The sequence below is a fragment of the Musca autumnalis genome, unplaced genomic scaffold (assembly GCF_047663935.1).
Source record: "Musca autumnalis isolate F117 unplaced genomic scaffold, ASM4766393v1 scaffold_4, whole genome shotgun sequence".
Taxonomy (NCBI): Eukaryota; Metazoa; Arthropoda; class Insecta; order Diptera; family Muscidae; genus Musca; species Musca autumnalis.
Genome location: NW_027411977.1, coordinates 27,350,624 through 27,364,572, shown reverse-complemented (window position 1 = coordinate 27,364,572; position 13,949 = coordinate 27,350,624). Strand labels below are relative to the sequence as shown.

General features: G+C 37.2%; 1 protein-coding gene across 40 annotated transcripts in view; it reads left to right on the top strand.

Annotated features, from left to right (window-relative positions):
• Positions 1-13,949, top strand: part of Rdl (Resistant to dieldrin) — a 275,701-nt gene that overhangs the window by 135,681 nt on the left and 126,071 nt on the right. For 7 of the 40 annotated variants that reach the window (XM_073983916.1, XM_073983909.1, XM_073983917.1 and 4 more), the window contains one exon: positions 8,599-8,666. The exons of the other annotated variants lie outside the window; for them this stretch is intronic. In XM_073983916.1, the coding sequence (XP_073840017.1) occupies positions 8,599-8,666 (68 nt within the window). The remainder of the gene's footprint in view (positions 1-8,598; positions 8,667-13,949) is intronic. 40 annotated transcript variants of the gene reach the window in all.

Sequence of the window (13,949 nt, the reverse complement as noted above, 5' to 3'; positions counted from 1 at the left end):
AATTCAAATACTCTAAAAAATTCTTCGTCATAAAATTTTACTGTAGGTCTCAGAACACAAATCTGTAAATCTTATCTAATCGCCAGGAATCTCTAAAAATTAAAAACACGTTTTAGGGTTAAAGTCGGACTTTATCTGAGATTGTTCAAAACTGTCCCACAAAACATACATTTAGAAAGATGACATCAAGGTCAAAAATATTCTTCGTCAGATTTCACTATGGGTCACCAAAGAAATGAAATGTTTTTTACATTATATATCATGAAAATATCAGTATCAATTTTGCTGAAAAACATGAAAATATTTACCAATTTTTATGGAAAATTTTGTCGTCTTTTTTCGATTTGATGCATAAAAGTAATATGAAACATGGTTCCAGGAAGAACAATTTTACATAAAATTCTACTTTTAACAAAATTTGTCCCCATATCCTCCTCAGTAAAGTTACCACAGACACTATGTACCTTAAATGCGAGGATTCCAAGATATCTTAACTCGAATATGTCGAAGAAACTAGAATTGTCCCGCCTTCTTTGGTTACTTTCCGACGTAAACTTTAAAAGTGACGATACACGTGTCTCATATTTTTAGCTCTACTTTCATCATCTACTCAGTTCTCCTTGTATTTTTTTTTTTTTTTTTTTGTTGTCGCACAATGTTATTTTCTAGAAAACGGTCAAATGTTCTTAGTAGGGGCCCCAAGTCCCGACCACGCCCACTTTTTAAATATTTTATATCTCGAAAAGAAATGAACTGATTTTTTGAAAATTTCTAAAATGTCCTGAGGTACACGTAGGCATACATTTTGGAGGTTGCACGATACCTCACTGCCTTAAGTTGTGAAAGTAAACCGTACAAACAGCCTAGACCAGGGGGTCAATTCTCTTTTTATGAAAATGTGAAATGAAAAATTAGTTTTCCTTTTCGATTTCATAAATGCTTTTTATGTTAATTTTTCTTAAAAGTAAATTGAGATACTTGGGTTCGATTCCCCGGCCAGACAACATCAAAATGTTCAACAGCGGCAAAATACCCCTTAGTAATTTTGGCGAAATTTCCTGAATATTTCAGCCATGTAAAACTTCTCTACAAGTGGTGTCGTAAGACACGCCGTTCGGACTCGGCGATAAACAGTAGGTCCCATATCATTGAGTTATATGAATCGGGGTGCACTCATTGATATGAGAGAAGTCTAACCTGTCCACATTTATATTATATATAATATAAATGTTCCACAAACATCCCAGGCGGGATAAGGGAGACTTCTCTCATATCAATGAGTGCACTCCGATTCATATTAGCTCAATGTTATGGGACCTACAGTTTATCGCCGAGTCCGAACGGCGTGTCTTAAGACACCACTTGTAGAGAAGTTTTACATGGCTGAAATACTCAGGAAATGTGGCCAACATTACTGAGGGGTATTTGGCCACTGTTGAAAAATTGATGTTGCCTGGCCGGGGAATCGAACCCACGACCCTCTGCGTGCAAGGCGGGTGTGCATACCATTGCACCACGGTGGCACCCGTCCATATTTATATTAGGTAATTTTCCTTGCGGCAATGGTCAGTTTGATGGAGAGAGAGGTGAGGCATATGGTAAACATCTGCCTCTCAACACCCTCTCTCACCTACAAACTGACAATTGCCGCAAGGAAAATTGCCTAATGTAAATATGGACTTACTCATTTTATGAAAACATTAGCTTCGTTCCATTACTTTTTTAATTATTAAAGTGTGAAAAGAGCAATCTGTTGAAAATGAGTACAACACACACATATTTCCAAAATGTACGGGAACGGAAAAAGTGCAGAAACGTCATAAAAACTGAAACAAATGTCAAAGTCCGAGTGTCAGCCAATCAGAAGCCGGCAAACATGTTGTATATTTTTGCTCGCCCAAATTTGTCGTGTAAAATGTTTCTAAAGAGAAAACTATTCAGCGCCATTTTTGTTCAAAGAGAAGAGAACATTTTGCAACTTTTTTGTTTTACGGGAACGCATTTCGGGTGAAAATGTAAAAATGTGTTAAATGTGTAAAAACTTTTTAGTTCCGGAACGAAGCTAATGTTTTAATTCAATGTAGACTAGGGCTGCTCAAAGGGCGCACTTCTGCTGTTCGGTATGTGTATATTTGCTCACTCACACAATTGAAAAAGAGAGCTTTTGTTTTTGAAATGAAAATTTTCAATGCACACATTTTTTCCATTACACAAGACAACCCAAAAACCAACATTACTCGAACAAAACATCGTATTTGAATTACAAATTCTTGTGTAGCCACTGGAGAATAAACGAAACTTGAATCTCTTGAAAAAAATGAATGTGTATGCTTATTATTAGCTTATCCGTGTAATTATATAATGTATTTATATGAATTGTTTTTCGTAAATTTTATAAAATCAGACTGAATGGTATGTTGGGAAACTATCAAAATGTTTGTGTTTCAAAACCAACACAATAACAAAATATGTTTGTAGTTGTATGAGCAGCCCTAATGTAGACATTCAATGAAACTTTTGTAAGTCCCAATTTACATTGGGCGAGTTTACTTGCGGCAATTGTCATTTTGTAGGAGAGAGAGGTGAGGCATATGGTAACCCTTTGCCTCTCAGCACCCTCTCTCACCTACAAACTGACAATTGCCGCAAGTAAACTCGCCTAATGTAAATTGGGACTAACGTTGTTATTCAAATTTCAATACATAGATAAAATGTCAAAACAAAAATTACAAACATTTAAATTTTGGTCATACAAAAAATACAACATTTTTAATATTTATGATTGAAAGGAATAGGTACATTATTTTTTCACGATTAAGATTACACTGTCCGACAACCAAAATTATACTATGTTAACCTTTGAAATTTGTTTGACCTCTAAAAGGTCAAAACGATGAGAAAACGAAAAATTTAAAATATCATTATACTTAATTTTTCCTATACTTTCAAACGTATATAGTTCGGTTCAAGTGTAACAAAATTTTTTGAAAATTATCGGTCGGTGTTATCAGCAAATTTGGTACCTCATGGGCAAGTTTTCAAGGTAGAAAGTCCACATTTACTTACTTAGCTGGCCCGTTTCAGAACATTTGTTCCATAGACCGAACTAAGAAAAGATCTCAAATTCTCTCTGTTTAGTGCTTCGTTTTCTGAAATACCGCGCCTTGCCATCTCTTCATCCACTTGTTTGCGCCATCTATTCTTTGGCCTGCCAATTCTGCGTGCACCGCCATGTGGCTCGAATTTATACGCTTTTTTAGCGGGTTCATCATCGCTCATTCTTATCATATGGCCTAGCCAACGCAATCGCTGCATCTCGATACGTTTATCTATACTGATGTCGTTGTATAGCTGATAGAGCTCGTGGTTCATGCGACGTCGATATTCACCGTCAACGCAGATTGATACGTAGATCTATCGAAGAATTTTTCTCTCAAACATGCCAAGCACTGCCTTATCTGCTTGCGCAAATACCCACGCTTGCGAACCATACATCAGCAGGGGTAGTATCAGTGTTTTGTAAAGCGTTATTTTTGTTTGACGAGTTGTGGCTTTGTTTTTGAAGTGCTTACTTAAGCCAAAGTTGGCCAATACTCGTACAATTCTTCTTTTTATTTCACAACTGATTTCGTTTGTGCCGAGGTATACGAAGTCTTTTACTACCTCAAAATTATAGGAACCAACTTCAACAGTTGGTCCGATCTCAATGGACGCATTGCGCGTCGACACCATCACCTTGGTCTTCTCGCCGTTTACCGCCAGACCCACTTTAGCAGATTCTCCTCCGACTTTCATAAATGTATCGGTTACTTATTTTACTGATCGTCCCATGATGTCTATATCATCAGCATAAGCAAGTAACATTTGGCTATTGGTGTAGATTGTGCCACTTCTTTTGACGTTTGCCTCCCGTATAACCTTTTCTAGCAGGATGTTGAAAAGATCACACGAAAGGCTGTCACCTTGCGTGAAACCTCTTTTGGTACAAAACTCTTCGGAGAGGTTCTTTCCTATTTTAACTGAGGATCTCGTGTCAGTTAAAGTCATCTTACAAAGTCGAATGAGCTTTGCGGGGATACCAAATTCAGACATTGCTTGGAATACCGTAAGTAGCGCGCTGTCGAAGGCTGCTTTGTAATCAACAAAAAGGTGGTAAGTGTCGATCTGCATCTCTTGGGTCTTCTCCAGGATTTGCCGCAGGGTAAATATCAGGTCAATGGCTTGCCAGGTCTAAAGCCGCATTGGTATGGTCCAATTATTTCGTTGACCATGGGCTTAAGTAGCTCGCACAATATCCCTGACACTATATGGTAGGCGATAGGGAGAAGACTTATGCCCCTATAGTGGGAGCATAAAGTCATATCTCCTTTCTTATGGACGGGACACAGGATGCTCAGGTTCCAATCGTCGGGTACACGTTCTTCCTGCCATATGGAGTTAACTAGCTAATGCATACACCTTATCAGCGTATCGCCTCCGGTTTTAAACAGCTCGGCTGGTAAGCCATCGGCTCCTGCTGCCTTATTATTCATCAGCCGATTTATTGCTGTCTTTACCACATCTTGGCTAGGCGGTATACATTCAATACCATCTTCTGGGATTGGGTCTGTGGTATCTTCGTCGTCTTCGCTGCTATCGGACACCAACAGTTTTGAAAAATGTTCTTTCCATATCCTTAGCACACTATCTGTATCAATTACCAAATTACCTTGCTGGTCTCTACAGGAGGATGTGCCTGTACCATAGCCATCAGTTTGATGTTTCACTCTTTGGTAGAATTTTCGGACTTCATTCTGGCTCCTGTACATATGGATTTTTTTTTCACCTATATGCCGCATTTTTCTCTTCGGTAGCAGCAGACACTCCTGGTCATACCATGGATTCCTCGGTGGAGGTCTCTGGTATCCAAGTACTGATTTTGCGGCTGTTTGCATGGCGTGGTCAATATTTTGCCATTGTCCTGATATGTCATCGGGACGACGAGTGCTTTGATTAAGCAGTTGGGCCAGTTGAGTGGAATATGCTGTGGCTATCTGCTGTGACTGTAGCTTACCGATGTCCAACTTCCGTGTTGTGTCTGTTCGCACATTGTTTGCTACGTTTAATTTGGTACGTACCTTTGCTTCAACAAGGTAGTGGTCTGAGTCTATGTTTGCACCTCGGCATGAACGCACATCCATCACGGTCGATGAATGTCTTCCATCTATCACAACGTGATCAATTTGATTTCTTGTTCTTTGATCTGGCGACAGCCAAGTGACCTTATGAATATCGAGATGCTTAAATCTGGTACTGCTACCTACCATGCTTCTTGCAGCTGCAAAGTCTATCTGCCTCATACCATTGTCAGATGTTTCATTGTGGAGACTGCATTGTCCGACTGTTGGGCCAAAGATATTCTCCTTTCCAATTTTGGCATTAAAATCGCCTAGAATGATTTTAATGTCATGGGCAGGGCAACGGTCATAAGTTTTTTCTAAGCGCTCGTAAAATATATCTTTGGTCTGTTCGTCCTTGTCTTCAGTGGGACCATGAGCGCAAATAAGGCTGATGTTAATGAATTTAGCTTTTAATCGAATTGGAGCGAGTCTTTCATTCACTGGGGTGAAGCTGGAGACCAGATGTTTTAACCTCCGACCAACTACAAATCCGCAACCAAACTCATGCTTTGTGACATGGCAGCTATAATACAGTGCGTCACCTTTCTGTGTTGTTATGACGCCTTTCCCATTCCATCGTATTTCCTGTATGGCAGTAATGTCGGCCTTGTAAGTTTCAAGTACATCTGCCAATGCGTAAACTGCACCTTCTCTAGAAAGATTCCATGTGCAGATTCACAGATCACGGTCCTTAAAACGTTTGCGGGGTTCGTCAACTTTAGAAGGGTTTGTTTATACCCTCAGCATTTATGCTAAGGACGGTATATACACTTGCATACGGGCAAAATGTGCCTCATCGAAATAATGATTTTAGACCCCAATTATGTTTGGACGAAATGTGTTTCAGACAATTTGGAGTCGATTGAGCAATGCCCGTCCGTCTGTCTGTCTGGCTAACTGGAGCGCACGATAACTCTCGAACGGATGAACCGATTCGATTAAAATTTTGGCTTTCGTAATATTTTGCCCAAACTAAGTTTAAGTTCGAAGATGGGATATATCGGTCCACACCTTCGGGTACCTCCCACACAAAAGTTCGAAAATGTTCGGAAAAATTGTGCGCACGATAAATCTTGAAGGGAGTAACCAATTTGGTCCATACTTTGCACATCCTGAAATGTGTACCAGGCTTAGATAAGGTTTCAATATGGACTCAGTCGGTCCACTCCTTTGGGTACCTCCCACACAAAATTTCGGAAAAGTTCAGTTTAGGGTCATCTCTCGAATCGCTTTGATTTTTGTTTAGCAACTTGTATTCACTGCCCCCAATACGACGGTAAAAGTTTCATTAGGGCCAAGTCCATATTTCCTGAGAAAATAGCATGAAAGTTGCAAAAAACCCCTATGACACCGTGTGAGGTGGTTGGAGCGCAAGATAACTCTCGAACAGATCTGCCGATTCGGTCCACAATTTTGCCTTAGTCATATTTTGTCCAAACATAATTTAAGTTCGAAGATAAGCCATATCGGTCCACCCCTTCAGATAGTACCTCCCACACAAAAGTTCAAAAAGTTCGGAAAAATTGTTCGTACGATAACTCTTGAAGCGAGTGGCCGAATTGGTCCATACTTTACACATCAAAATATATCTTCCTGATATATATATCAGGTTCAAATATGGACTATATTTGTCCACTCCATCCGTACCTTCCACACAAAATTTCGGATAAGTTCACTTTAAGACCTGATATCGAATCACTTTTATTTTTGTTGAAGCAACTTGCATTCGCTGCCTCAATTACGATGGTAAAAGTTGTTTTCAGGGGCAAGTCCATACTTCTTGAGAAAACAGCCCGAAGGGTGTAAAAACCCCATAGGCACCATATGTAGTGGCTGGAGATCCACTTCCATAATGGTCAATGTCGATCCATTCCTTTTAGTATCTTCTCCGCAAAACTTTTGATCTTTAATCCTAATCAACATTTTTGTCGGTTCAAACGCCCAAACATACGTTTTTTGGTGAAAAAATGTTTCAATATACACAGACTGAGGGTATGTATATCTCTGTCGGCAAAGCCGACTGATACTTTTTTACTTGCTTTCTTTTTTACTTTCTTTCGTTTTTTCATAGTAGGCTGTTTTTTCTAGGGGAGGGTTACTAACCCGACGCCCAAACCCAAGCTTTTAACGTTCTTATATGTTAGCTCACTACCTTTAAGGGGTGTTAAAGCAGCTCCCCAGGTGACACCACGAGGCGGTCAGTGTCCACTTGAGATGAAAGAGGCACAAAGATAAATCCTGGGCTTTGCCATGTTAAAGCCGGTCAGGTATGTTCCTTGGTATCTTCCATCTCCTACGTCACCCAATTCGTTACAGACTGTTTTAATGACTTTCTTTTCAAACAAAGCAAATTTAGATTTTTAAATAGAAAATTTAGATTTTTAATCGCAATCGGTGCGGAAACTTTTTTCACCGAATCGAACTAAAAAACGCGTTATCGTGCTCAGGACAATATTCTGCACATGGTACTGACGTGGTATTTTTTTGGTTATAGCCCTAATGTACCTGTTTTCCATAGTACAATATATTTATAGGCCTTCTATAGATAATAAAGAAGTCTCATTTGTTCCTTCGGGAATGTTGTGAAAACATTTGTATGTACAGATAACATAACTTACATCTTCTTAAAAGACCAGATATTAGCTTTTAACCAATTATTTCATATTACCTCTTGCCATGGTATGGCTTGAAGTCAAGTCTATTTTAGTTTAACTACCGTGTTTTGAAGCAATTACTGACATCTTAATATTTAAATTCGAGGTGGTATTAAAAATTGTAAGAAACAAATCAGGATGCTGCATTTGTAGACCCATACCCTGATATAATTTGCATTTGCATAATTATTTTTATTAAAAATTCTATATTCTTCTATAAGTATACTCGTACATAGATAGATCTTCCATGCATAGACGTCATTTGCAATTGTATAATAAAACAAAGGATCCTAAAAATACCAAAGAATATTTTTAAATCTGTAAACGGAGCAAACACAACAACTCAAAATGCTAAACAGGATTTCGGTTTGCTTGCACAGTATCGTCAAGTTTTAGCACTTAAATCACCACAAACCGTATCCTGGCTATCACTTCTCTCCCCCTCAGAATCAAATACTACTTAACTCCAAAATCGAATGAAAAAATAATTTATAATTATGAGAAGCTAAAAGCAAAATAAGTAATTTAAGTTTTTAAAAGAGCTAAAAATCTTAAAGTGCAAAAATGTTTAGAAATTTATAAAAAAAAACTAAAATAAAAGAACTGCATAACAACAAACAATCAAGAAAAAACAGAGTAATGAAAGATAACAAAACAAGTAAATATAATATCCATAAATGTAAATGTTACAAACAAACAAACAAAATTACAACAAAAACATAAAATATTGATTTCAAAACTAACTACTACAAAAGCAAACAAACGTGTGTGTGTATATGTTACAGGTCCCCCTGTGGAGGTTGGCGTCACAATGTATGTTCTCAGTATCAGTTCGGTTTCGGAAGTTCTCATGGTACATATGCAACAACAATTTAACTACTAACTCTACACTCAGCAAAAAAAATCAAACAAAGAATATTTGTTTATTTAATTTCAATTCACTCTCATTTTATTAAGATTTAATTTATTTATTTTTTTGTTTTATTCCAAATTAAATTTTTGTGAAAAAAAACCCAAATATTTATCAATTTGTTAAGTGAATTATTTATGTGTATATTTAATTAAATAACTGTTTTTTTAATTTCCATTTTTTTGTTACAACCACTCATGCCTATAATCAATGTGTCTTCATGATATTTTATTTCTATATCAAAAAAAAATATTTTTATTTTTCTGGAAATTAAAAAAATATAATTTTTGTTTATACTGTTATTTGTGTTGTGGATATACAGCACCAATATATTTAAAAACGAATTTTTAGTTTCAAATTAAAATTAAAAAGTTCAAAATTATATCTTCCAATTTTGTACGATACATGCTTAGCGCTTTTGAAGCATTATAATCGTAAATTTTTTATTTTTGTACAGAAAACAAACGTAAAAACAATAGTAACGAAAACTTTAAAGAATTTAGGGTTTTGTCAAAAACATCAACAGCCCCTTGAAGATATAGAGCCAAATTGTTGTTGCAATGCATTCCAGTTGTTGTTGTAATCATCTTTCTCTGTACGCTCCCCTGACTCTTTGTAATAACCTAAATTCTTCAAAGTTTTCGTTTTTGGTTTTACTTATTTTATGGTTTTTATTTTGTTGTTTTAAATACAAATATATATCATAACAAAATTCAATTTTAAGTTCTCACCTTCTAATTTCTTTGTTGTAATTTCGTTTCAAAATTCATTGAATTAATCTCTCAAAAAAAATTATCAAAAAAATTAATATGTTTGAAATGAAAGCGTTATAGTTGATGTTGTTGTTGTTTCAACATTCATAAAATATTTATATATCTAACAAATATATATATTATACATATTAAAACATAAACAATAATGTATAATTTTTTTAAATAAAACATATATAAATGCCAAATATATATGAGTTGTATTTATGAATTTCTATCCTGTGTCTATATTATCTATGTTTTAAAAGCAAACGGTTTAAAATATTCCAAATAATACTACTCTCTGTCACTATCTCTCTCTCTGTCCCCACTTACTCTCTTACTATTTGTTTATTTTTCTTGGCCATCTTTAACTCTGTCCAAACTCTAAACTTCCTTTACAATTTTTTGATATTTTTTTTAAATAAACCTATGTTGCCATTATGAAATTTTCCACCCCCACCAAAACTTCTTTCTCCAAAACTTCCTTCTTATGATATATTACAATAAATCAATAATTTCTCTATCTCTACTCTCTTTGTCGCTCTAGTATTGACTCAGTTTCTCTTAAGCGTCATATTGTCAAGCAACAGTGATATGATTTTCATTTAATATTATTTTATTTATTTTGTCTACATTTACCATTGGTTTTTTCCAGTTTCGTTTTATTTTATTTTTTTATTACAGCCATTTTTCGCATCCCCAATCGTAAAAATTTTGTCGTACTTCTTTTACCTTGCTCCATAATTATCTCATTCTGCACGACATTATTATAATTAACTGTTTTGTTTAACATTCTCCACCCGAACCTGGCGCCCAACAGGTTTTAGGCTTTTACCGTAGGTTGATAGCAACAATTACACTTGTATTTCTTCGTACGGACCCAAAGCATATGTTTCAGTAAATCTTGATATCCTTCAATAGAGACTCAACATTTATATGTGTTTTTGTACATATATAAATACAATTCACCATGCAATACAATACGATATTTGCAATTTAAATACCAAGCAAGCTGCTGTACATACCATTCAAGCAGAAGACACCGAATTACCAACAACCAACACCGCCAGCACAGTACACAGCGAAGCACACAAACATATTTTTATAAAAGTTGTCACCTTTGTGACAAAAGGATAATACAACATTACAAGTTTTAATTTTTTATATTTGTATTTAAACGATTAAATTTTTTTAATTATTATTTTTTACATAATTTAAACAACTTTACAATTCATATTGAACTTATGATTTGTACAATATAATTAGATTTACTTTAAAACAATCTTCTACTAAAATAAAAAATAACCAATAGATTTAAAATATTTTATATAGTAGGGCGTTTTTTCGCACAAAATTTGATGAAAGTTAGGGTGTCCAATATATTTAATTTTTAATAAGTATTCACTATGATGAAACATGTGTTATTTGGAATACAACAAAAGAGGAAATTAAAATAGAATCAGTCGACTTTGTCTACAGCTAAATACCCTCAGCCTATGTCTGACCTGTCCGAACTTCCAATATATGACAGGACTATTTAAACTATTTAAACTTTACATTTGCAACAAAGCTTTCTACCCACTGAGAACCCGATGTGGCAGATTATTGACTAACAGGATTTTAGGGAAGTCCACCATCCCTTTCACAACCTTTGTGGGCATAAAAAAGTTTTAGTCCAAAGATATTTTTCCTTTGAGAACCAAATATTTGCTAAACTTTGAAAAACTTGGTTAACTTGGAGCCTAAACCCCGAAAATACCATTAACCGGGCGGAATATTTCCTAATCAGAATATTTCAGTCTTTAGGTTAAAGAGCGTATATACGCTTTCATATGACCAACATGTGTCTCAATGGTTCTAGAACCCAAGAAGTTTATTAACTCCTCTAAGATAGTTTCGATTTTTTTTCAACAGGCTGTCCTTGCGGCTCCCTTTACGACGGTATTTTTTTTTTTTTGGGCTCAAGTTCATAGTTCCGGGCATACTGACCTAAACTCTGCAAGAAAAAAACTCTCGCAGGGAGTATCTGATTGGTCCAAATTTTCCACATTGTTTTATTTCACCCAGCCATGTATCAGTTTGCAATATGGACTATATCGGTCCATTCCTTCAGGTACCTGCCCCACGAAATTCAGAGAGAACAAATTTTAAGAACTCCTCTCGGATGACGTAGGGGATGGAAGATACCAAGGAACGGTTCTGACCGGCTTTAACATGGCAAAGCCCAGGATTTATGTTGGTCCCTCTTTCATCTCAAGTCGACACTGACCTCCCCGTGGTGTCACCTGGGGAACTGCCTTTAACACCTGTTAAAGGTAGTGAACTAAAATGTGCCGCGCGTTCACCCATAAGAACGTTAAAAACATGGGTTTGGGCTTTTGAAAAAAAACGAAAGAAAAGAAAAACAAACCCCTCTAAAGTTGACGAACCCCGCAAACGTTTTAAGGACCATGATCTGCGAATCTGCACCTGGAATGTTCGCACTCTTTATAGCAGGGACGAGCTTCTTTGCTTAGATCGTATAGTGAGGGCGCCCACTGAGTTGTTTTTGCATTTGCTTCTCTCTCTCACGTACAGTGTAAATGAATGAAAACAAACAAAAACATAATGTGGTTGTTGCTTTTTTCACTCATACGTTCATACATGTCTTCGCTTTGGTTGTATTTCTGTGGTCGTCGCTGCTTTATAGGGAAGGTGCTTTGCGCATTGGCAGATGTACTTGAAAAGTACAAGGCCGACATTACTGCCATACAGGAAATACAATGGAACGGGAAAGGCGTCACAACAACACCTAAAGGTGTTGTTGCTGCCACGACACAAAGCATGAGTTTGGTTGCAGATTTGTAGTTGGTCGGAGGTTAACAAATCTGGTTCCAGCTTCACCCCAGTGAATGAAAGACTCGCTGCAATTCGATTAAAAGCAAAATTCTTTAACATCAGATTTATTTGCGCTCATACCCCTACCGAAGACAAGGACAAACAGACCAACGATATATTTTACGACTGCTTAGAAGAAACTTATGACCGTTGCCCTGCCGATTATATTAGAATTATTCTACGCGATTTTAATGCCATAATTGGAAAGGAGAATATCTTTGGCCCAACAGTCGGGAAATTCAGTCTTCACAGTGAAACATCTGACAATGATATGAGGCTGATAGACTTTGCAGCTGCAAGAAACATGGTAGTTAGCAGTACCAGATTTAAGCATCTCGATATTCATAAGGGCACATGGCTGTCGCCAGATCAAAGAACTTGATTCCTTGATTGATCACGTTGTGATAGATGGAAGACATGCATCAAGAGTTTTGGATGTACCTTCGTTCCGAGGTGCAAACATAGACTCGGACAACTACCTTGTTGCAGCAAAGGTACGTACCAGATTAAACGTAGCAAACAAAGTGCGAACAGACACAACACGGAAGTTGGACATCGGTAAGCAGCAATCACAACAGATAGCCACAGCATATTCCACTCAACTGGCCCAACTGCTTAATCAAAGCACTCCTCGTCCCGATCACATATCAGAACAATGGCAAAACATTGCCCACTCCATGCAAACAGCCGCAAAATCAGTACTTGGATACCAGAGACCTCCACCAAGGAATCCATGGTATGACCAGGAGTGTCGTGCTGCTACCGAAGAGAAAAATGTGGCATATAGGGCTACTTTACAATCAGTAGCAACGCGTAGCGCACGAGAGAGGTATCGTGAGAAAAGGAGAGAGGAGAAACGTCTTTTCCGCAGGAAAAAGATAGAGATGGAAAAGCGGACGTATGCACAAATCGAGATGTACAGGAGACAGAATGAAGTCCGAAAGTTCTACTAAAGATGATGGCTTGGGAACTTGCACATCCTCCTGTAGAGACCAGCAAGATAATCTGGTAACTGATACAGATAGTGTGCTAACGATATGGAAAGAGCTTTTTTTCCAAACTGTTGGTATCCAATAGTAGCGAAGTCGACGAAGATACCACAAATCCAATCCAAGAATATGGTATTGAATGTATACCACCCGGCCAAGATGAGGTAAAGACAGCAATAAACCGGCTGAAGAATATTAAGGCATCAGGAGCTGATGGCCTACCAGCCAAGGTGTATGCATCAGCAAGTTAGCTCCATCTGGAAGGAAGAACGCGTACCCGACGATTGGAACCTGAGCATCCAGGACACAGGTTCATAAGAAAGGAGATAAGACTTTATGCTCCAACTATAAGGGCAGGGAATAAAAGGAAGTGTCAGTGCAAACGACAAAAGTCCATGGTCAACGAAATAAGTGGAACACACCAATGCGGCTTTAGACCTGGCAAGTCCACCAATGACCAGATATTTACCCTGTGTCAAATCCTGGAGAAGACCCAAGAGATGCAGATCGACACTTACCATCTTTTTGTCCTTTATAAGCAGCCTTCGACAGTCCGCTAAGTTCAAAAGTATTCCAACCCATGTCTGAATTTGGTATCGCCGCAAAGC